The following is a 23,658-nucleotide window of genomic DNA, read 5'->3' as shown; positions in this document are numbered from 1 at the left end:
AAGAAAAAAGTGTTAAATAATATACTAACATGATAACATCCCTTTTTGCATTGTGGAAAATAAAATTTTGGGTTTTGAAAATTTTCTTTAAATAAATATTTTATACAAATTTAAATCCAAATATATTGCAAGACTTTACAATACTACAAAATATCCACATAAAACTAATACCATGTTTTCATGAATAAATATGCACAACACATATATTTTTTCCAAACATATTTTTGATAGAACTAGACTGATCTAATAGTAAAAAGAACACTGTTGTTTTGTCCATGCAGTCACAATTGAGCTGTCCAACTATCTATGGGGATAAAAAGTACAGAAGAGAAAATCATTTAGTGTCTTCAAAAAGCAAAGAAGTATCTGGAAAGGTCAAATTTAGACCTACCTGCATACAGGGTAGTTTCCAATTCAGCAATACGCACGAGTGCTTGCAAAATCTAAGCAAAACACTTGCATCTATAGCCCAACAGATTTGTCTTGTTATCTCAGTTATTAAAGTAGAAAGATCTTCCCTCCTCTCCTCCATTGTTTTAAACACTCAAAGATTTTTCAGGGTGTGCACTGTAAATGGAAATGCTTGTTTTTCAACAAGCTCAACACCCTGTGAAATCCTTTGGGCCCAAGCCTGCTCACCAGAGCAAAGGGAGCAGGATTTGGTATTTGTTTTCAAGCATTGTCAGTTGTAAAATACACACCTAGGGAAGAAGTATAGACTTATGCTGGACATCCTTTCCTTTCATCAACACCAGGAGATACTACCTCAGATGGCTTTCCTGTAAGCATCTGAAATAGGAAAACCAGGTGATGGATGGCTATGCTGCAGTTAAAAGTCAGAGAAACACACTACGCCAGAAAAGCAGTTTGTATTTACTTCAAAATCTTATAGCATGAGTGAGAAACCATCCTTTACTCTTCATCTGCCTGTCTTTTCCATTTTTTTGTTTCTTCCTTTTGTAAATTTTTGTTTGGATCTCATATAAAGGCTTTTTCCCCCCTCTTTCTCTCATCCTTAATTAGTTTGAATGTCAAACCTGCTCAGTAATCACATCGCTTTGGGTAGTAATGAAGGCAAATAAATAATGTTTAACCTTTCTTAGAGAGATCTGGAGACCCTTCCAAAACCAATTAAGGCTTGTATGATTCACTGGAATTAGCCAAGGTCTTCATGTTAAGTTTCCAAACTTGTGTAAGAAAGACAACATTAAAATTAAAAGGGAGAGGAGGAAGAAGAAATTTGTCCTTCATACAGTCTTAAACCCTTCTAATTTAAAAGTATGCTATGAGTGGGAGAAAAGAAAAGAAAATAAATTAGGCTACGCACATTACACTTTGTTGTTGCTTGGGGGGGTTGGGAGGGTATTAGCTGGATTTCCCCATGCTGGGCTTCTTTTTCTTTTTCTTCCTCCCCTTTCCCCCCTTTTTCATTCCAGTAAATTTTTTTTCTGTCTGACATGTATTTCTACTTCAGGTGTCTTTTGAATGGTGACTAACAACAGCAACAACCATAAAAAAGCCTCAATCTTTCATAACATAAAATACAGAAGAACAGCAAAAACAATCCAATTTGTCTGTAAATCTTGCAGATAAATCTTGCTGTCCTGACACGTAGGTTTCAGTCGCCACGCGGACAAGGAATAACAAGGAATGTTTATTATCCACATTCCTTCTCCTATGAATGTTCTCTCACCTGAAGAAACAATGTCTTTGCACAACATGGAAGAGGAAATATCATCCTCAATAACAGAACTGCACTGACCCTTCCATGATCAAATTAGCTTTTGTGCTATGGGTTTATCACTGCACCTCTTGCCCTTTTTGCTACTGTCAAAGAGCATGTGACAGGACTTCATTCCCTGTAACCTGCAGGACATTGTATTCCTGTGCCTGCCTGTGATCTCTCTCCGCAGTACCTTCATAAACATCAATGCCATAAAATTTCAACAAAAAGTTGAAGATTAAAGACTGACATGATTGACCATACTCTTCAGAAAAGAAACACTGGAAACATTTAACAAGGAGATCTCAAAGGCCACAGACCAGTTTCATGTAGGCTTAGAAAGCATCAGTCTTTAGACGTATCAACCAAGCTTAGAAATGTATGTGACTATACATATCCATAGATATACACATATCTCTACTCAAGTATCATTTGAAAAATAAATAGCACCAAAACTGAAAATGTGCACAGTTTACATGATTTGGTTTTTAAAGCATTTGTAAGGGAACCTAAGTAAGCCAATAGAAGACCCAGAACTTCAGGGAGATTTTGTTTCCTTGGCTATATTCTTTCTAAAAAAGAGAAAGTTTTTAAAAAAGTGGTCTCAGCTGGAAGCATGCCCTTAGCCATTAGAGTGCCAAAATGAATGCAGTATGTCAGCTCTGACAATCTGTCAGAAAGAGGGAAAAAATACGTTTGTTCCAAGAATAAGATGAATTCAAAGTTTTGCCCTGAAATTAAAACAGAAACCAAAAAAACCACACACACACAAAAACCTGCCTGGGTCAGAATCTCAGTCAAGGCAAACATATGTCCATTTACATAAGCAATTTACATCACCTGAATAACCAACCCCCATTTCTGTACATAACCATCATTTCTTTAAATTTATTTCTTACCTAGACTCATACGAACTTCATAATAAATCAGTCACTCCACATATCCTTCAAGAATAACAAGCATTACGAATTAATAATGTCACGCTGGTCATTAATTTTGATAACCAAAGAATTCGCATTAGTGAACATACTTGTTATGTAGTTGTTAATATTACATTTATTTAATATGTAACAGTTACAATGTGTTAGAAGCCAGTTCCCATTATTTGATTCTTTCACAGCTATTCAATATGTGACAGATGCATAATTTCGTGTTTTAAAAAATTGATTTTCCTTTTATAAGTTGAGAACTGTGATGTTAGATAATTACTGGCATGTTCTGTTAATTTTAGATTATGAACATGTATTGAACAGCACAATTTACCAATAAGAAGCCGATATTAGCGTTTCTAATTTGCAGTCAAGTAAATTGAATGAAGGAGAGGCCGTGTTACAGAAGTCACGAAGTAAGTGTTTAAGCTCAGAATAGAATAAAGGGAATAAATTATTCAAATACTCTGCAGCACTAGTCTTATTTTTTGGTGCCAGTGGATTTGATATAACACCTATTAGGATGAGATAACGTTAAATGCATTTATAGATACAGACAGGTGAAAAGGTAGATAGACAATTTGCTCTATTTTGATTTGGAAATGATACTAATCAATAAGTATTAATATTTTTAGACTCCAAAATCACGAACCAGTCTTAAAGTTGAAATACTTTGCTTTCTAGCTTGTAGTAATCTCTGAAAATAAGAGCCAACAGTACATCACATGCTTGTAACAAAGCAACTGTGCTGACATTTTAGTCTTTTTTCAGCAATTGGATCTACTGTTTAGAAGCCTCAGAGGAAGATGTGATATATTTTAAACAGTGAAGAGATGAAGTCATACTTGAGTTTTCCGTGACAGTCTGGAATATTTTAGTCCTCGTGCTCTGTGTCTCCTGGCACAGAGTCAGCATCCTGCAACCAGCAGCTCCTTACCTCAGTCCCAGCCGCAAGACTCACGGGTCTTCCCGTCTTCAGTCTTTGCTCTTTCTCTGCAGCACTGGTGCTCTTTATCCACAGACAAGCGAGACAGAACAGATCAGTCATTAAAGCAGTTCTGTTGTGGGGCTGGGAACAGAGAGTAGCCAGGTGGGTAACTTCAAAAGGAATTACCAACTGCCGTCTGCATTTCCAGACAAAAATGAGGATTCGGCAGTTTTAGCCTTTGGCAGCTTTTTGCCTGTTGGCCATTTGTTGCCTTTTCTGGTGCTCCATCTGCTCCCCTTGGTCGGATTAACCAAAGAACCAAATTGTGGCAGAAACTGCAGGTATGTACAGCTAAGGCTACCAAAAAATACCCTGACATCTCCCCCATGTAGTGACACTTGGGGTTTGGAAACTCAACTATGAATTCCCTTTTATCAGAGCTGGGCTGGCACAGAACAAGAAAAACTAATGGACGTGAACTGTTCCCTCAGCAGAGCAAACAAACAAGTCTAATTCTGAAGTCTAATGCTCAAGATCTACTAGGACAGAAAGAAGCAGCAAGGACAAAACTGTGTTAGTAGGCTTTTTTCATCTTGGGAGCACAAGAAGAGAACCAGCTTCTGGTCCCTGCTACTGCCAATAAAGGTTTGTACAAACCAGTCAGCAGACGGAGTACCGCAGTACAGATGCCTCTCGTGACCGTGCGTGACTGCACTCTCCTCCTGGTCTGTTAATCTTGAATTGTTTTTTATGCAACAGAACCAGCCCAACAGGAAAAACTGCTAAATCCACCATCCTCAAAGGATCAATAATTTGGTCCTCCAGGATCTCTCCTGTTAGATGTTAAGTAGGAAGAGGAAGGAATGGAACTTTGGCCTTCCATAGCTTGAGTCCACACAGACAGACTTAAGACTGTTTAGACCTTTTTCTGTAAAAGAAAATACCATCCCATCACGAACAGCTGCTACCATATTTCTCTAAGGAGGACACCAGCAACTTACTGTCAGTAACAGATTCACAAGAGTTGACTCTGAGAAGGAGTTACTGAACTTCTGAGATTTTTCAGCTGTTCCCCTCCTCTCAGCATTTTCTTATTGACTAGCACTAAGCACCTCAGTGTACGTGGCTTATATTCCCCAGACACTCAACTCCCCCTGACTGCCACGTAGGCAAATTAACACCCTCTTTAACACCATCTTATGGCTATCCTTTTGCCTACTAAGCCTACACTTCAGATGCCTCAGTGCCCAACTTCCTCGTGTCCCTTTCTGACCCAAATTCATAGATACGCACTTCAGATGAGAACTGTAATCTTCTGCAGCTTTGAGAAAAGAGCCTGCCCAACATAACACAACTACTTATACATCTTTTAGGTTTTCTTTATTTATATTTTTTTTAGTTCAAGAATTACACACTAGCCAACATTATTATATATTTACATGCTGAAACTGGCTGCAATAATTTTAAATTCAAGAAAATATCTCTTATGTGCTACTCATTTACAATCATCATTTTACTACCTCATATATCCCAGAGGTTAGCAGTCCTTTTGAGAAAGACATGAAGATCTGATGCAATGATATCCACTAGTATTTTGCATTTTCTAGCCATTGGAAAATGTGCATTATGTGCATATAAGAAAGGCTACAAGGTCATTAGTAAGGCTGATGATTACTACATTATGAAGTAAATAGTACTAAGTAAAAAAAAGATAAATCAGAACTGTGCAAAGACAGTACTAACAGAACCATTTAAACACCCATGCAAATAAAAACGTGACAGAAGTCAAATCATAGTCAGCTTGTTAGAAACATTAATCATGTTTCAAATACTCTTTTTGTCTTCAACTGAAAGTAACAGGACAGACCATGAACAATACAGCCTGGTGAGTATCTGTCAAATGACAGTAACAGTGAAAACATACAAAATGTTATCAAATTGGAATAGATGACCTCATGTCTGAAAAACATTAAAAAAATACAACCCTTAGTATGAAAGTAGAGGTGAGATTTTTCATCATTTAAGTTTCATTTTTTGTCAAAGCACTTACAAAGAAAATAATTTTATACTTATGAAATGTTAGTGTTGCATATTCTTGTAGAGATGATCTATTTCGATTTTATATTAATGGATATTTAAATTATTACTATTTTTACAAAGTAGAATAGGGCAGTATTTTTGATCAACATTCCACTTGCTTCTTAAAAATTTAGACAAAGTTCCTAGTGCATTTTATTAAGTTTTACCTTTGGTGTTAAGCAGTGACTTATTAGATTTCCCTTTTAAACAATTTCTGGAGTGAAGATTCTTTGGCTTTAGGGGGACTATGCTATCTAACGACAGTCAAACATCCTTTTTTTTTTAAAAAAAAAAAAAAAAAAAAAAAGAAAAAAGTCTACTATTAGATACCATAAGAGATACAGATTTCAGAAACAGACAGACGCAATATGCAGGCTTTCTGTAATGAAATCACCAACAGCTGAATTCTCACTTACCCTGGATTACATCTCCTCCACTCACTGGAGCAACATAAATGTGCCTTATTTTAAGTGAAAACCAGGCCCTATTTGTTTATGCTAATCTGAGTACCGAGTGCCAAGCTACTATCTTCTGTTGCTTGAACGCTTTAACCATACAAAAGAATTGATTGTGCTAGCAGTAACGTTGCCACAATGGCTATTTTACACTACAGTACTTTCTGTACTTTTTTTATATCTGGAATCCAAATCTGTTTATGCAAAAGGGTGTTTAAATTACTCTGCTAGAGCACTGCTATTATTGTACTTAGTAAAAAAAATTCACTAAACAATTACTGTATCTATTGACTGCTCATTTACAGCTTATTTAATTATTTACATAATTTTAGGACACATTAACCTAAACCATAAGTAGAATTAGCTTTTTGCCTTACCATAAAGTACAAATTAGAAGTTAAAAATGTTTAAGAAATCTGATAATATTTACACATGTTCAGCTTAAGTTATGGTTGCTCACACTGTATGTTCTATGTACAAATAGCAAAATGTTATGATCACTACTGATATAGTATTGTACCCTGGCCATCCCAGCCTAGATTTATTTTCTAGAAATAGTTAATATTTTTGCCTTTTTTCTTTGTTGGTTCCCTAAGGAATTTGTTGGTTTTGAAAACTTACTAGTGGACAATGCTGTTATAAAAAGAGAGAGAAGAAATAGGCAAGCAATGTGAGGACTAGTCTAATTTCAGATGCTAGGAGGTACAGTACTATCATCATGTCAAACGGTGCAATGCTCCATACGAATTATAAGCATTGATCTGCTGATATAGAAATGCCCAGTTACCCTGTATAGTAAGTTGGTTTTTTTTAAATACATTAATCTTTTTTTCTCAAAAATATATTCATACACTGGTTGATGGTAGAAACAAAACTGTTATTAGCTTATTCCTTTAACACGCCAACATATGAATGTGTGTGCATATATATACTCAGTACGTGTATGTATACACACATATGTCCATATAGACATTTAGGTGTATGTCCATATGCACATATATTTGGATAATGTTTAACATCCGCTCACTTATGTTTAGTACTGTGTTATAGTATAGAATTGGGACACAGTCTAATAATTATAGTGAAAATTAACTGATCTTTAATTTTAATGCATATTTGTCTGAAATAAATAGTAATTTTTTCCCCAGGTGTAAGACCACCACTCATTTTCTCTATGCGTTGTGCTTTTGTACCTTACAGATTTTATGTCTTTTTTTATTAGAATGTAAAAACCCTCTGAAGAACTTTGCGACGTGCTGTCATCTAAGACTCTGTTTTCCTCCCCTGGGAATGAGAAAAGAAATGGTCACAATGTCATTGCTTGAGTCTTTCTTCCCAGTCATTAAACTGCGATAGGATAGAAACGTAACATTCCTTATGCAAACACAGAAATATGTTGCATGAATTTTCAGTTCTGAAAATGTGTATCATACTTACTAGCAGTCATGTACAGTATATATTTACAGATTGATCTCAAAGATTTCATTAAAACTGTGCCATGTTATAGTCATAATTTGCCCATGAATTTCACAAAGATGAAAAACACCTTAATTGCTGGCTATTATGTCTAATAGAACAATAAAATGTGCAACTATAATTATCTTACAAGGTTTATCTAAATTAGTAACTTTGATACTTTTCTTATTGAAACTAACAATTAACACGATTAAAAAGATCTAGAATATAATTTTCGGTCAAATCTAAAGTAAAAGCAAATTTATTCTAGTTTACCTGGAGGGTAGCACACATAGCAAACCCCATATCTCCTATACGTTGGCGTAATTTCTCACTTTCACTCAAGTATCTCAGAAGAGTAGTAAGTGCTCATCTTGGGCTCAAGTTATACTTTTCCCTTGACAGTGCCTTGCCAGTCTTTCTCACCCTCATCTTTTTATATCACAGTGTTAAGCCTTAGTACAAAATGATAGAATCCTTCTCTTTCACTAATTTTATACATCACATTAATAGCCAGAAGGACATAGTAAAAGCAAAAGTGCTCCTTCCCCCCAGATAATATATCTTTCCTAGTGACACCTGAGCAGAAACCAGACATTTTCTTTCACTCTCTGAATAGTGACATCAGAGAGTATTATGGCTTGTACTGTAACTTCAGATTAATTAATGTGCAGTTCTAAGATTCAGTCTCTGTGGTTTTCATAATAGCTGATGCAGTAAACCGATACAGAGTCTCAACATATTCTCTGTAAGGTTTTATATTTGATGTGTATCAACCACAAACAGGCTGTGAGCTCCCTGTATTCACACTATGCTTCTGTGAAATACAAAAGGAGTTGGCAGCAATTTGTGAAATGAAAGAAAAGCAGGTACAGAAGAATACTATAAGACTGCTTTTATTTATGATAATTAATACCATTTTTCAAGAACAGACTTGGAAGAGAAATAATGAATTTTGATGTGGCTGCTTTTCTTAGAACTGGGAAAAAATTCCAACATCACTCATACCTATCACTTGAAATTCCAAATGCATCTACAAAGCCTATTGTGTTATGCATGAAATGCAGTCAGAAATTAAGTATGTGAACAAAAAGCAACATTTTGACCTGGAAAGTTCATTGCATGATGAAAGCCTGTCTCTGCATATTGCAGAGTCGGAACCTGGCAGCAGTACGTGAACATACACACAACTCCCTTGAAAACAACAGGTGGTGTGTATGCCTGGCAAATCCCATTTCAGGCTCAAAACTATTCTCTCCTGTTTGAAGCAGATATAAGCAGATGATAATGGTCAAAACAAAGTAAAAAAATTGGCCTATTACTTCCCGGAACTAATCATTAGCATTTTCGTCCTATCACTGTCATTCACTGACAAATGGGGAAAAACCAACAGAAATTTATAAGAAAATTATCCTTTTAAAGCAAGAACAAAAAATTCAAACAAAATATTTTATGAAAAATATTCTTAAGAACTATCTTAAAGTATTGCCAAAAGAATACTTAAATGGGGAAAAACTATCTGCCTGAAAAAATTCTTTTACTATTTAGAAGATACTTGAGTTCAAGTTTCCTTCAGAAATTTGTACACAGATGAGTTAGCACAGAGACAACAGATGTGGCTTTTGCTTCATGAAATATTTTCTGTCAAACAATATTGGGGATTGGATTTACTAAAAGCTATCAGGAATTCATACCTTTCATACAGTTCTTGCAACTTTTTCTTCATTATAGACAAAGGTTCCACAATGGACTAAATGACAAACTCTACTTTCCCTATAAAATTCTGGGTTTTATATATTCTATTTTGCCTCTATTATATTTTGCATATAAGAGTCAAGCTCTATGGCATGAAAAAAAACCCCTTTATTTCAAAAAGATCCCCAGCAAAACTGAAATTTGCTACTTTTTCAATGGAAATCACTCTAAAGCAGGAAACATTCAAAAGTGTAATTAAACTTTTAAAGTAATGGCTACCAATTTTTTCCCTTTTAAAACAGTGCATTAAGGAAAACAAAATAAAAAGTGAAATGGTATTCCCTAATCCAGACTGAGAAAATACCCTGTCACCATTTTTTGTACTGAAATACATATGCTTGGATCTTTACTGTTGAAAGAGGTACGATACCTTTAATCAAACTGGATGTAAGGTGTTAAGCGTAACAACAGTTGCAAGCGTAACGCTGGAAAGATTGCAAACTTGGAAGAAATCACGCAACTCCACATGAGTATTTCAGACTAAGGTATGTACTATAACTGACAACATTCATTTGCACAGTATATATATATGTGTGCATGTAGATATATATACACACACACATACACACACACACACTTTTACATGTATGTAGCCTTCTCTCTCCTTGGCCCTGTATTTTGTAATTGCTCTCTAGCTCTCCCTACCCTAGAAAGACAGGGCACCATTGGTCTCCTTCAGCCACCTAGAGAATCACTATTTGGCCAACCAGTTTTGGCACTGAACAGATGATTTCCTTTCCCCAACACAAACCAGCAGCATATCTACCCATTCAGTTGATGTGTTTTTATACCATTGCTACATTCCTCTGTTGATCACAAACACAGTCACTGTGACTGTGAGCATATGTTCTCTCTTTAAAATCCAGACAAAACTAGTGCTTTTTGCTTCAACTTCTGTGCAAACACCCAACCCTAATATTATCAGTCAAAGGTTTAGTTCTTTCAATAAATAACAGGAAATACCTGAATACGGTTGGGAAACCTCTGACCATCATCATCTTGGAAAAGATGATAGGCACTACTTGTTTTCAAGTTTACACGTTTAAAAGGTAAAGTGTATATGTTTCATAAGCATGATAATAACTTAGTACACTCTCTTAAGTGTAGATGCATGTCTCAGATATGCAGTTTCCCTCGGAATGGTATGTACTGCTGTTGAAACTAGAACTTGTTTCTCAAATGCCGCTCTATAATTTGTATCACTAAACTCAAGTGGTCATTTAAAAAAAAAGAAAAGAAAAAATAAAGAGAGAAAAGAGAGAGCGAGGGACAATGAGATAAAAGTGATTGTCAAAATCCAATTTGCCTTCACACTCCAAATACACTTATATTTTGATAAGGGGATATGTCCATACTGCAACTTAATGTATTTAAGATTTAGCAGATACAACCAAAACATTATAAAAACAGACCATAGAGTGGGCCAGCAACTAAGGTGTTTTAAAATAACTTTTTGTCCTGAATAGAATTTTTCTAAGTCCCACTTTTGGCTGTACAACCGATTTGAAGAGAAATCCAGTTCTTGCTTCCTGTGTGGCTTTGTTTCTTAGTTCACATAGTAAAGCCAATAGACAATATTGAAGAAGGAAAAAACAACAGGGAAGAATATGCGTGACCATCGATCTATGGCATTTACATCAGTCAAGTCAGGAATGGTAATTTTCAGTTGAGATGCACGTCTCCGTAGCCTACTTTTCTTCTGTGCTACATGTCGCTCCAGGGCATTGCGACCAAAGCTGTGTCTGGGCAAGCCAGCTTTCCGGTACTGGATGCTTGAAGTGTCATACGCCAGCATAGTGCTTCTACGGTCCCCAAGCCCCATCACAGCCTCGGAGGCAGCCATCTCATTTTTAATTTCAAGTGTGCTCAACAAAATATTTTCATGTGGATCCATCTGTAACAAATAAGAAAGCGGATTTAACAGGAGAGAAAGGAAGCCCGATCAGTTGCGAACTGAAGCCATGCTGACAAGGGCTAGCTCTAACAATTCTAATTCATTGGATGTCAGCCTGTCTGAAGGACTTTAAGCATAGCCATGGCTATATTTATTGCCATTTATTTGTGAATTCAAGGAACAATAAGGCCAGTATAATATAATGGAATAAATGGTATTTCCCTAGACCCCATGTTCTGAAAGCAGAAGCAATACCTGGAAATGGAGTACATGCTCAGATCTGAAAGTGGGATTCTGCCACTGGGTAGGATATCTGGGGCAAATATTGAACTTATAGGGGCTTTTGGAGAGAAATCAAATGGAAAAGGGTCTGCTTTGTTTTGTTTTTTCTTCTTTCAAATGAAAGCTGCTGCTCTGACAAAAACTTCAGGTATTCACGAGGTCTCTCCACCTCTATAAAATGAGGCCCAGAGCATGGCACAAGAGAATGCAAATTTTCAGTCCTTATATTCCAAACAGGACTGCTGGTTACTTGGGGAAAGGCACCGTCATAGTCTAACTAGGCCTATGTGGAAACTCCATTCCCCAGTGCTAATGAATTTCATAAATACAGTGCATGCTGTGGAGACCTGAACGCTGGAATAGCAGAGATCTGCAATTTCAAGCAAGGAAAAAACATACAGAGTGCAATCACATCAAATGTACATTGAGCAGTTGTTTCAATGGGTATTTTTAGCTACTATATATTTTTTAAAGGCCGTTCAGTGAGAAAAATATTAATGCAATGTTGTAAAGAAACCTCTTAGACAATCAAGAGGATTTCAATGATGAGGAACTAAATTCTACTCTTAGGCAATCTGGAGTAGATCTGAAGTATGGTAGGAGAACTTCAAAATAATCCATTTATAGAAAACAAATATAAGGTTATTTAGGAAGTTCTAATTCTCCTCAGCGTTCCCTCCAAGTATGTATTTTGAATTCTGTGATTAAAGAGTATAATTAAATAAAAATACTTTAAAAGCAATAATAGCTAGTGAGCAGCTAATGAAGTACACTGTCTTAGTGATGGTGGTGCAGATATACTCCAGGCCAAATAAGAGATGAAACTGTCCCAGAGCTCCTTTAAGAATAACTCAACCACATTATTCATTATCATGGACATAATATATATTATGATTATTATTGAAAGTGCACAAACTGTGATTTTTTTGATTTCTAAACAACAATAATATGGCATTAATCTATTCTGTAATATTTAGAAGCCTGCAGTCAGCAGCAGGTACCTTGCTGCACTACCCAATATAGCACTGTATTTGCCATTATTAAAAAAACCCTGTGTAATATTTCACACAGCACGGTGAGAGAACTGGGTTGAAAACAGTTGCTTTTTAGTAGCATCCACTGCACAGTATTATGAACTGGGAAGGCAGACGCTCACAGAAGTGCTTTGGACCTACTGAAACACTGCCATTTGAGTGATTACATCTGTTCAAGTGATGCATAAAAACTGGCATCGCTGAGATGCCAGATTTCCCCCTCTCCTTTTTTTTTCTTTTTTTCCAACCTATGTGAGTTTGCACCCCTCTAGTTTCATTATATTTTAGTTTTAGATTAAATGTAATGACTCAATGTGAAGCAGCCAAAATCATCTATTTTTGCTTGCTTTCCATCAAAGCCATATGAAACCTTTGAATTTTCTAGTGTGCTAGGGAAATCAATCTTTTTTGAGCAGCACTGGAAAAATGGGAAAGTTGAGCTGGAACTCAAGAAAAATTCCTTTAAGAACTCTGTAGCATGATATTGAGCATGGTGAGGAAATACTGTATTCTATCCAGGATGGCCACCAAATCAGTTCTCACCTGCATTAGATGAAACGAAAGCAAAAAGAGTATTCTGCTATTGTAATACAAACAAAAGCGAATACATACAAAAGCTTTGAAATAGATCTATGAAATTTTTCAAGAGAGCTTTCAAACATTTTCTTATAATGAGTGTAGTTATTTAGAAAATTCTTACATGATGTTTAGGGTAAGACAAAATTGGCTGTTTGTTATTTGTTATTAGATCTGAGACAAATAATAAGCCTTTCAGTATCCTGAAAATAAAAGCAATTATAGGCACTTGGCATTCATTGATCCCAAGAATGTCTAAAAACAAACAGGGGGATCATCTTACAAGAGGGGTGCAAAGCCACTTGGAAACTACATTTTCCATAGTTTCACATAGCCTTAAGAAAAGAACAGAAATTTTAGTTCCAATGACATCAGAGGAAGTTTGACATAACATCCACTAATGCAATGGTTTTACCCCTTAGCCCAGAGCCTGGGTTATTTTCACCTCAACGTTGTGCATTCTAAGATACTATCTTTGGAAAGATTTTAGTGCCAACAAACTTGTTCACATCTTAAATCTTCTTAGGACGAATCTACTTTAAGCATTTTATCCTTCTGATCTGCAATGATATTAGAAATTTGAGTGCTCTTTACACACTCGTGTATGTTCTATGCAACAGAAATGCAAGAAAAGTTATTTTAGTCTACTACAGTTAGAGTCAGGCATGTTTGAGCAACTTGATATCACTCCAGTTAACTTTTTGCTTTGATTCTTTTGTCACTTCTGTTCTCATTTCAGTAAACATCTTAACACAGCAAGCTGCTGCAGATATCTGGTAATCTTGGCAGTAGTTACTAAGATTAGTGATGCTGGGCAGAAAAAACATTTAGCACTATTCTAAGCTATCTTCTAGGGCAAAGTATCTTCTGCACAGATCACACTGATATCAGAGTTGGAGCATAGCATTTTTCAATATTTCAAGAATTTTTCAGAAGAAATAATGCAAAATACAGTAAAAATTAGTGATGGGCGAACCTTCAAGTGTTAGAATAGCCAGGTAAGCACCACAAAGTTCAGATGCTTCTCGAGCACTAATTTGACCCTCCTGCACCGGAACAGTGGATTGACCATAACAAGAACCGCATTTTTCATGGTATTTTGAATTCCCAATCTGAAGAACTCCCAAAGTTCCAATCCAGAAGTACAAATGAATGTGAAATTAAAAGAAAGAAAGAAACAAACAACAACAAACAACAACAAAAAAACCAGAAAGAAATTAACCTAACTTTTCAACCTTTGATAAAAGGTTTCTTATCAGATTAGAGAGAGCTGGGAGTGTTATTTCCACCAAGTAGGTTCGCCCAACTCTAAATAAAACATGCTTTTGTAACTAAGTGAAGCCTGAGATAGAATGATAACGAATTACGTTTATTGTACACAGCACCACCCATTCAAAAGGATCCCAAAGCGCTTTACAAGCATTTAGAAAGAAGAACAACTTCACTTCCCAGTGAAGCGCAATCACCTCTGAGGCGAAATGTGGTGACTGACAGTGCAGAACAATACACTATATTTTAGTTGAGGAAATGGAGAATGCTGTAGCCAATTGAAACTATGGGGTGGGTGAGTGGTGGTGGGGAATGTTAGGTAAGCAGAACAGTTACATAAATTGATATTTGGCCAGATGCTTGGGGTTGAGATGACCACACTATAAAAAAGTGCCATGGGATCTTTAATGACCGTAAGTGGTCAGGACCTGAATTTTAAGTCTCTGAGGATAAAAACATTAGAAAACATTGAAAGATACCTTTGTTGAATACATTTCTGGACAATGATATGTGCCAATTATTCTTCTGTCCTGTAAGTTAATAAAATCAAGACCAGTTTCCTTAGAGATAAGGCAGCTATTATCTTTCATTTAAAATTAAAGCACTCTAGGGTAATAATAGGACAACTAACTAAAAGATACAGGGACCTCTAAGCCAACAATTAGCATAAGTATATTCTGGCTTCAGAGGTGCTATTACTGCCTTGCTCTGCTCCTCAAGGTAACATAACGTTGTGATGTAAATGTATTTGTTCCAACTGGTCACTTGACCAAGGAAGGTATGATGATATGAAAACAACTGTTAAAATTATTCTGGGGGAAAAGTAAGTGTAAAAGTGGTTTCAAAAGGAGGTGGAAGAAGGTTAAAAAGATCTCTTGGTGCTGAAGGATTGTTCAACCATAGAACCAGACTCTTTATGGTGAACAGGACAGTTCAAACGTAATGGAGAAATTCCCAGGGACAAGAAAGGAAGCGAGGATGAAGATGAAGAAAAAGTAGCAGCAAGTGCTATGGAAATAAAAGGTGAAAGCAGAAGTGGAGGAGAAATGAGCAGAGCTCAGCAACCATGCGAGAGGGTGGGATTTTTATAAATCAGTGGATGACAAAATATATGATGCAAATGATATTCACTTGTAGGTCCAGGTCAACTGGAAGAAAAGCTGACTCTGGATCCTTGAAAGAGGCCATGACCTTTTTGATGGCCTCAAACAAAGGGAATACAGAGGAAAGTGTAGAAATGTTACCGTTATATATTCTTCCTGCTACCTAGAAACTCCAAAATGATGGCTTTCTAGAGGAATTCCTCTTACACTAACACATTAGCAACTGTAAAATACAAGGAAATTACAACTCCCCAACACATGCATACATACACACCTATTACATGAGGAATCCTCCAAGGATGACCAGATCTCTGAAACTACTAACATTGAGCATCTTGGTGATTATGCTCTACTGTCATGCCAAACACAGCTTCATAGTAGGAGGGAAATTTATACTGATAACTTGCAAAGACATAATATTGACACTTTTCCTTCCTCATATACTGTTCATTTTCACCTATAACCTTCAATTACAAGCAGCTACTGATGGCTCATTTTATGGCAGAATGTCTCAGAATTTCTGACGGAAAAACCTTGTGAAAAAAACCCAGTTGTAAATTCAAAAGAAATATCCTTTTATTAAGTAGGGCTGCCATTAGCCAAAAGCAAAATATGGTGAGCTAAACCATGAAGGGAGAACAGAAGTAGCCAGTCTATTACAAAGATTAACACCCGAGATTAGGTCTCAGCATCTATAGGTTCTCTGAACTGGCATTCTTAAGAACTGAAGACAGAAATAAAGATCCCTTTCACAATCAGGACCAACATGACATGCCTAGATATATAATTTAATTTGGTAGAGATAAAGACCTTAGCACTACCTATAGCATAGTTTCCCACCTCTAAGCCACTGAGCTTTCCTTGGAAAACCAGTAACATCCCATTCCTGACTAGTCACAATAGCTCTGGCAAGATTAGGTGAAAGTATGAAGTGCACTTTACGTGTAATAGGGATCTTCCACCTCATCAGCAAGGTTTGACTTATTGATTAGGAACCACTGATCTCTGGGGATTGCACTGACTACACAAGGTAATGTGTGGAAGGTAGATAGTCCTGTATAAGCTGCTGTTAGGTTCACTCTGGAAGAAAAAAGAATTAATGATTTTCAAATGGCACCTGCCTAAAGCTATACAGACATTTTTTAAATGAAAAGCAAGTCTGATAAGATAAAGCTGTATGAACTCAGAAAGCACAAATGCCTAATATTTCCAAACATCCATATGTGAAACAATGTCCTTAAGAATGTAAAAAACACTGCATTTCCATTGTCTATACAAAATTGAATTTATTGCCAGCATTGCAGTAACTGTTTATGAAACCACATTGCATGCATTGGCTCAGACTGCATTATACACCTAAGATTTAGGTCAGGCTGTAAAGCATGCAGTTAGAGGACAGTAAAATCAGGTTGACTTAAAATTTCAGGTTACTTTGTTTGGTTTCAGGTCAGAAAATCCAGAGAAACTCTGCAAATTAAATCAGGATTTTCTTTAGGTTCTTGAGCTTTTCAAAGCCTAAAAACTTAAGCAAAAAAACCCCAAGAAACCTGTAAGAATTAGAAAAAATGAAAGTGAGAGGAAAAATGCACCATCTGGACACGAAGCTTTAACACTGCTCTATCTACTTGTAATTTGATTTCTAGGCATCTAGTTTTATCCTCTGATATATGTGATTTCTTGATCATTATCTTTAGCAACACATCAATAACTTAGTCACAAGTATTGTCGGATTCTGGAGAAATGGTTGAAAACAGATACTTTTTTTTGGCATCCATTACTTACACACAAGATTCCATACATAAGAGGTTGCAGAGTAAGTGTCCACATAAAATGAACGAGGCTGAAGTATCTTTGGCTTGATGACATTTGAATAAAAATAATGAAATATGAACTTGTTCAAACTGCACAGAATCCAATGTTCTAAACCCAAAAGCCAATAAGTGAAATAGGCAGAATCAGGATTGCTGTTTGAATTAATGGCACAGAATAGGAAAAAATGGGGAAATGGCCTACGGGTGTCCTGCCCTCAGGTGAACCTTACACCAACATCTTCTAAAATATCTAAAAACATTCTAAAAATATTCTAAAAACATCCCTGTGTTTTTTGGAGTAAAGAGGGATAAATCATCTTAGCCAACCAAGAAAGAAAAATAGAGAGTACACTGTGTTTCTGTAGAAACACATCTTCCTCCATTTCCCTTTTGGCCAATATAATTCAGTGCAACGCAATCTCTAGTAAAGTGGAAGGAATAAATTATCTAAGTAAGGCCTTGATGTTGTACATGTTATTTCCATTCTAGTGCAGCAAACAGAGTTGACCAAAAACTGAAACCAGATACCTGATTCAGGAAATGAGCTTGTAACTTTACTTAAGTAGCTACATTAATTTAATGGGACTTCAATAAATCTTAAGCTTAGTCATGTTTTCACGTGATTTCCTGTGAATAAGACTTTCACTCTCAATCCAAAACTATGAATAATGCATATACGCATAAGGAGGAAACAATTAATTTTTATTAACCTGCAAGAACGTATCACAATGGTGGAGCTAAATATTAGTTAAGGAGAATTCTAATTGGGAAGTCTTCAAATCAGAATAAGCTTCCTATTTATGATACCTAAAGGTATTTGCCTTCCCTTCTAGAAATTTCAGATTTCTTTTTTCTTTCAGAAGACTGCAAAACCATCACTCAGAACAAAATAATTCTTGGTAAGTGATTCCATCTTAAAAATGAAACCCTTCCATGAAAGAAGAAATCTCTTCTATGTTAAAGATAAGCATCAAAAACTTCCCTAGGAGAAAAGCTGAAAAATTTTAAAATTAATCTATCTGAACTTCCTGAAGGAATGTATTTTTAGAAGGCAAATTTTGTAAATATTAGAAGGGGAAAAAATAATCTTTGACTGGAAATAAACATAAAGGAAGCAATGTAAATAGAACTGGAATTTTTGAAACTTAAGTTACAATCTCAGCAACAATTTTTTACTGATGAGACATCTAGGAAGAAGCAAAGGCAGGTGATTTGGAATAGAGGTCTTCTGGGGTACCAGTGAACAACAGCTCCAAATCCTGCCATTTTGCCAAGAAACAAGGTGTTAGGCAGCCCAGATTCTTACTAATACTGCTCTGATGAAGTATTTGTTATTTATTTGCTAAAATAACAACCCATTTACGCGTATACATTTTAGTCTCTTGGAGATAATATAAATGAATAACACATCAGCATGAACCTACACCCTAAAAGGTGCTCTCTTCCATCTGTGATAAATAAGACCAAACTTTCATCAAACTTCTGTTATGCCCATAAGCTGTCTCCTATTATGCTGTCTTACAAAATATACTTTAACAGATATGCCTAGCACTAAATATTTACTACGGAAACACAGCAAAATTGCTTATATAAGAAAGCTTCAAGAAAGATGAAAAATGCATGAAATATTTGGTTATCATTGCAACTGGCAAAATTTCTAAGGTATGATTTGGATATAGTTATGGTTTTGACACATGAAATAGACATAAGGCTGATAAAGCTGCTCCTCTAAAACAGACTTCTGCAAAATACATAGACGTTATTTTTCTTGTTTTAAGTCAAATACAACATGCAAAGAACTATACAGCATATACTTGTCATGAGAGTAGGTGGACTGTACGGCAGTCTACTAGTGTTTCATCCATCTGACCACAATATACTCACTTGTCAACAGATTTAGGCTTGTGATTTTTGGGGAAGACCAACAATATAATTCTTGGGCCCAGCCCAAAGTTTAACATGGCCAGGGGCAGCACAAGGTCCAAGGAAAAACTTTGGGAACACTGACAAAGGCCAGAAAAAACACTGGAGAGAAACTGCAGTTGATTCAACAAAAAAATTAAAATGATTGATATTTTTCTATGAAAAATCACTGACAAGTTTTCATTGTAAAGAAAATAAAGATGAATTTGTAACTTTTGACAATGAATTTCTGAATTAAAAAAGATCTAGAAATGTACTTCTTATGATCACGTTCAGTGCTGACATAGAAGCCTGAAATACTGCCAGTTCCACAGCTATAGATACCAGATACCGCAAGGCTCAGAGGACTATGTTAAAATTAAAAGTCTTCTGCTTTAAAATAATCAAAAGATCTGAATTTGTTGACTGAATTAGAACATTCCTGCATGATTTACTTGTACACTGATAGTCTGCTGTTTCAGGGAGAGTCTAACATTTTGTCACTCATTAAAAATGAGTGACAAGAATGAAGAAACTTTGTTGCCAAGACATGGTTAGTCATTTCAGATTTGTTTCTAAGTAAATTTCTGTGTATGCAAAATATATACCAATATTACATATTATGCATATTTTGTATATTTTGTATTATATTGGTTTTGTGTATGCATTAATAATAGAGAAATAAAAACTGGATTATAGTTTTCTTCCTGACGTTTTGGTGGCCTTTTGTGCTTGTAAATTTAAACCAAACTTGAGTTTGATTAGTTCAATGTATTATATAGTTCTGTGGCAATATATATACACACACATATAAAATAGAAATATATGGATAGTAGGAGAATTTCAGAACACATTTAAAATGAAGAAAAATGACTGGGGTTTTTTTTGGCAATAGTGTGCAGTTTGTTCTTGACACATAATTTTATGGAAACGAGAAAAAATAGTTTACTAAGATGCAAATGTGGCAGGTGTTTACTTAAAACATGATTATGTTCAATGTTATAAAATTTTCATAAGATGCATTTCAGGAAGGGTGATCCACTCACAACTAAGAAAGCTATTAATGAGTTAATGAGACCAAATATAGGCTTACTTTTAAATTGCAAATTATTTCATATTGTATGGTATAAAAAGGAAGAAGAAATAAAAGCTGAAGAGTCATCTCTACATGGAATTGGCTTTTGGATCTTCTCCTCTGGCCATATTATCATATACTTTAATAAACAAAAGACCTTACATGCAACAATTGAAACTTTATATAAAGACCCTTTTCCTACCCAAAACTGCTGTAGCTTGAAGGTATAAGAGCTCAGAATTCCATCTAGCAAAACATAAGCTAAAATCATCCATTTCTGAAGACCTTTATTTCCAGTTACCTGCAGGAACCTTTGGATACTCAAAGGATACACGGACAGAAAGTGGCCCAAAGAAAACCGTATTTTCATGTAATCATGTTGATTTAGGCTGTGTGACCTTTACTGTTGCATCCTTCAGGCCAGCCCAAAAGTGACAAGTTTCTGAAAACTATATTACCAGAAAGTTTAGTTCATTTTGAGGACATGAGCAAGGACAGGTATGCAGGGCTTTTCGTACAGAGCTTTAAGATACATTAAGTTTAGGGACAAGGCCCAACAGTGTTTTTGGGTGGGAGAGAAAATTAAGTTCAAGTCTCTCACACTTCTAAAAAGAGGAATGGAGGCATAAGAATAAACAAGATTTAGACTTCTATGTTTTAATATAATCTTATATCATTACAGAGGGATACTTAAGACTAGTATCTAAGGAGTAAAAAAGATACATTCTCATATATAGACATATGTATCTGTATATATATGAACACAAATTTAAATTTAGGCATAATCCTAACGACCTCCTAACCTTTTTCCGCAGTTATGTGAGAAACTAACCTCTGGTGTCTATCTTTCTCCATATGCGGAATTCTGGGAAAGCAGCTAGTATCCAAAAGAATTAGTAACTAAGTGAATTTACTAATAAACATAGGTCTTCATAGCCCAGCATGACTGTTTCATTAAATTTCACATCCATGTATGCAATACAAACCTTAACACCCTTTAAAAAATAAAATAAAAAAAAAAATTATACAACTTGTACATGTCCAAATGGATGCCCAGTTCATATGCTACATTAGCAATATTTTGTTATGAATACAGCTAATTATGTTATTCCTAGGTTGTCTGGGCTATTCTGCTCATTAACCTTGATCTATCTTTATCTTTATGCAAGCCAAGCAGTCTCCATGGCATGCTGCAGAGTGACTGCACCATGTCTCTCCTGGAAATTAGAATGTTTCTGCTGTTGGGGCAGGGGGGGAAGATTTTGAGGAAAAAAATATTTTTGACATATTGGGAAAATCTTTAGAATGTGTTCTAACACAGCAATTTGGGGTTTTTTTAATAGTGTTGAAAGTATTAACTTGGTCTTCAGTCTAGGCAATCTTACAGCCTAAAGAGCAAACAACAAAGTTAAAGCATCATAATTAATAGTTACCCATAGACTAAATATGGGCAAAAAGTATAAAAGAGGATTTGAAATAAGTATCCTCCTTCTTAACAGCGTGGGATACTATCATTCTGATTATGTAAACACTTCTGATAAGAATTTTGGATCACCTGAAATCGATTTCCCCTAGATTAGATATAAAAATGCATTGCTATCTGCAAAAAGAAACCAAACATGATAATTTTTAGACACTATGAATAAAGCAAAGGGACTGACAAACAGTCATCTTCTACATTATAATATTTTTACCACTTAGTGCCACCCTAGTGTATACAGTCCAGTGATCTCAAGACTCATGAGCACAACTAGGTTACATCCCCTAGCACGTAACATTTAGAGTTACAACTTCTTTTGGGGGTAGAAATGGGCTGTCTCGTGGACATTCAGTTAAACCTTGGCAAACTCTTTAGATCTGATCTGCTTTGGGAAATCAATTCACTAGCCAGACACACCTTCTGGACTGCAGCTACATACATTTCTTCTACTTCGCTGTACATCATTTGCCTTTTTGCACCTTATTTCCCCACAATTTGAAATAGTGATATAAACTGCATTAATGGATTCTTTTCTGCAACCAAAAGTGCACTTAATTCAGGGTCACAGGTGGATGGCAGGTTTGTAGATGCACTACAAAAGGGATAATGTGCTTTAAACAAATGGAGTGTACACACACTGGTCTTATATTAATTAAACGTGGCATTCGAAGGAGCGCGGCTGCAGAAAGAAAACCTCACACAGTTGACTTGACCTTTATTCAGATGTCATGTGGAATACCACTACAGATTGTGGAAATAAATCACCTTCTGACTGCTTCTGCAAAATGCTCCAGGCTAAAACTGGAACTTCCTCAAATTTCACTCCTGTCAAACCTCTGGTTTCAACAAAACACAAAGAGGCTGGCCAAGCACTCTGTGCATTGCTGGTTGTTTCATATGCAAGTTGTTCCTTGATAATGCATGAATGCAAATTTAGGAGAAAGGCAGAGCTTTTATAATCCATGCCTACTTTTATTACATGTCCTTCAGTAAACTTCTGTGTAAGGAATACCTTCTGACCCTGGATCAAGAATCAGTCCTTGTGCAGTTTTACCTGTACTGCAAACAGCAGGAAAACTCTCCTTGGAGGGGAAAGAAAGAGGATGAATGCTTTTACTGAAATCCGGATAGTGGTACCATTAGCTCCAGTAACATAGAACAGTGAGGCTTTGAGATCTTAGACTGAAATTTTAAGAGCTTCATGTTGCCTTAGTGTTTTGATATCCTGTTCACTTTATTAACCAAAACTGTGCATATAGCCATTTTAAAATTCCTCTTCTTTACAAAAGCTTTTACATCTTGTTATAAACATGTTTTACATGCTTATTCATGTTTTATACTAGAAGTACCTCTACTGCATAGGGTATAAGGTGCAGTTCTATGTAATAAGTACTGACTGGTTTTAGGTACCTTTGCGATAACTCCTCCTCCATAGATGTGCATTATATGATTTCTTCAGATAGATATAAACAAATATTGCTGTGAACTGAAAAGGCCGAAGGCAAGTCAGCAGTAAATCAAAGGGGAAATAAAGGCATTAGCCAAGCCTAAGCTAATAAGCATTGCTTTGAAGCAAGGTATATTAACTAGGGCCTGCAGCCCTCTTAATTCATCTTTACACCTTAGTCTGAAAATGGAGGAGAGCGACTTCGCTTGCAGTGCACTGGAAGCTATCACAAGTTGGCCTGCAAAGGGCCGCATGTATATATCAATGGATTCACACTCCATCTAATTCCACCCCTCTTTTTCAAAAGAGACATCTATGGATATGACAGTGAAAAAATGCACAGGTTTTTCCACTTATTCACTAGTGAAGTGGTAAAAAGAAGTCTGGAAGCTGTTATGGGAAATGGCAGGTAGCAAAGCAATACCTGAGCTGACTCTGCTGTTTCCAAGTATACTACTGTA

General features: G+C 35.9%; 2 protein-coding genes across 4 annotated transcripts in view; one reads left to right on the top strand and one right to left on the bottom strand.

The window, feature by feature from the left end:
- The window catches only part of GABRB2 (gamma-aminobutyric acid type A receptor subunit beta2), a 617,197-nt gene that overhangs the window by 427,893 nt on the left and 165,646 nt on the right, over positions 1-23,658 (bottom strand). Inside the window, exons 10-11 of one of the 3 annotated variants that reach the window (XR_007509653.1) lie at positions 14,859-14,909; positions 9,070-11,218 (exon numbers count right to left, since the gene is read on the bottom strand). Coding sequence is in view for 2 of the 3 variants with exons in the window: in XM_049829150.1 (XP_049685107.1) it covers positions 10,871-11,218; positions 14,859-14,909 (399 nt within the window). In the remaining variant the exon portion in view is untranslated. Of the gene's footprint in view, positions 1-5,952; positions 11,219-14,858; positions 14,910-23,658 lie in introns of those variants that run through there. The other 2 variants (XM_049829150.1, XM_049829151.1) reach the window with 2 other exon arrangements.
- The window catches only part of LOC126050797 (uncharacterized), a 920,783-nt gene that overhangs the window by 846,386 nt on the left and 50,739 nt on the right, over positions 1-23,658 (top strand). The gene's annotated exons all lie outside the window — the stretch shown is intronic.

The sequence above is a fragment of the Accipiter gentilis genome, chromosome 26, assembly GCF_929443795.1.
Source record: "Accipiter gentilis chromosome 26, bAccGen1.1, whole genome shotgun sequence".
Lineage (NCBI taxonomy): Eukaryota > Metazoa > Chordata > Aves > Accipitriformes > Accipitridae > Astur > Astur gentilis.
Note: the sequence above shows the minus strand (reverse complement) of the source record. Positions and strands in the feature narration are given on the sequence as shown.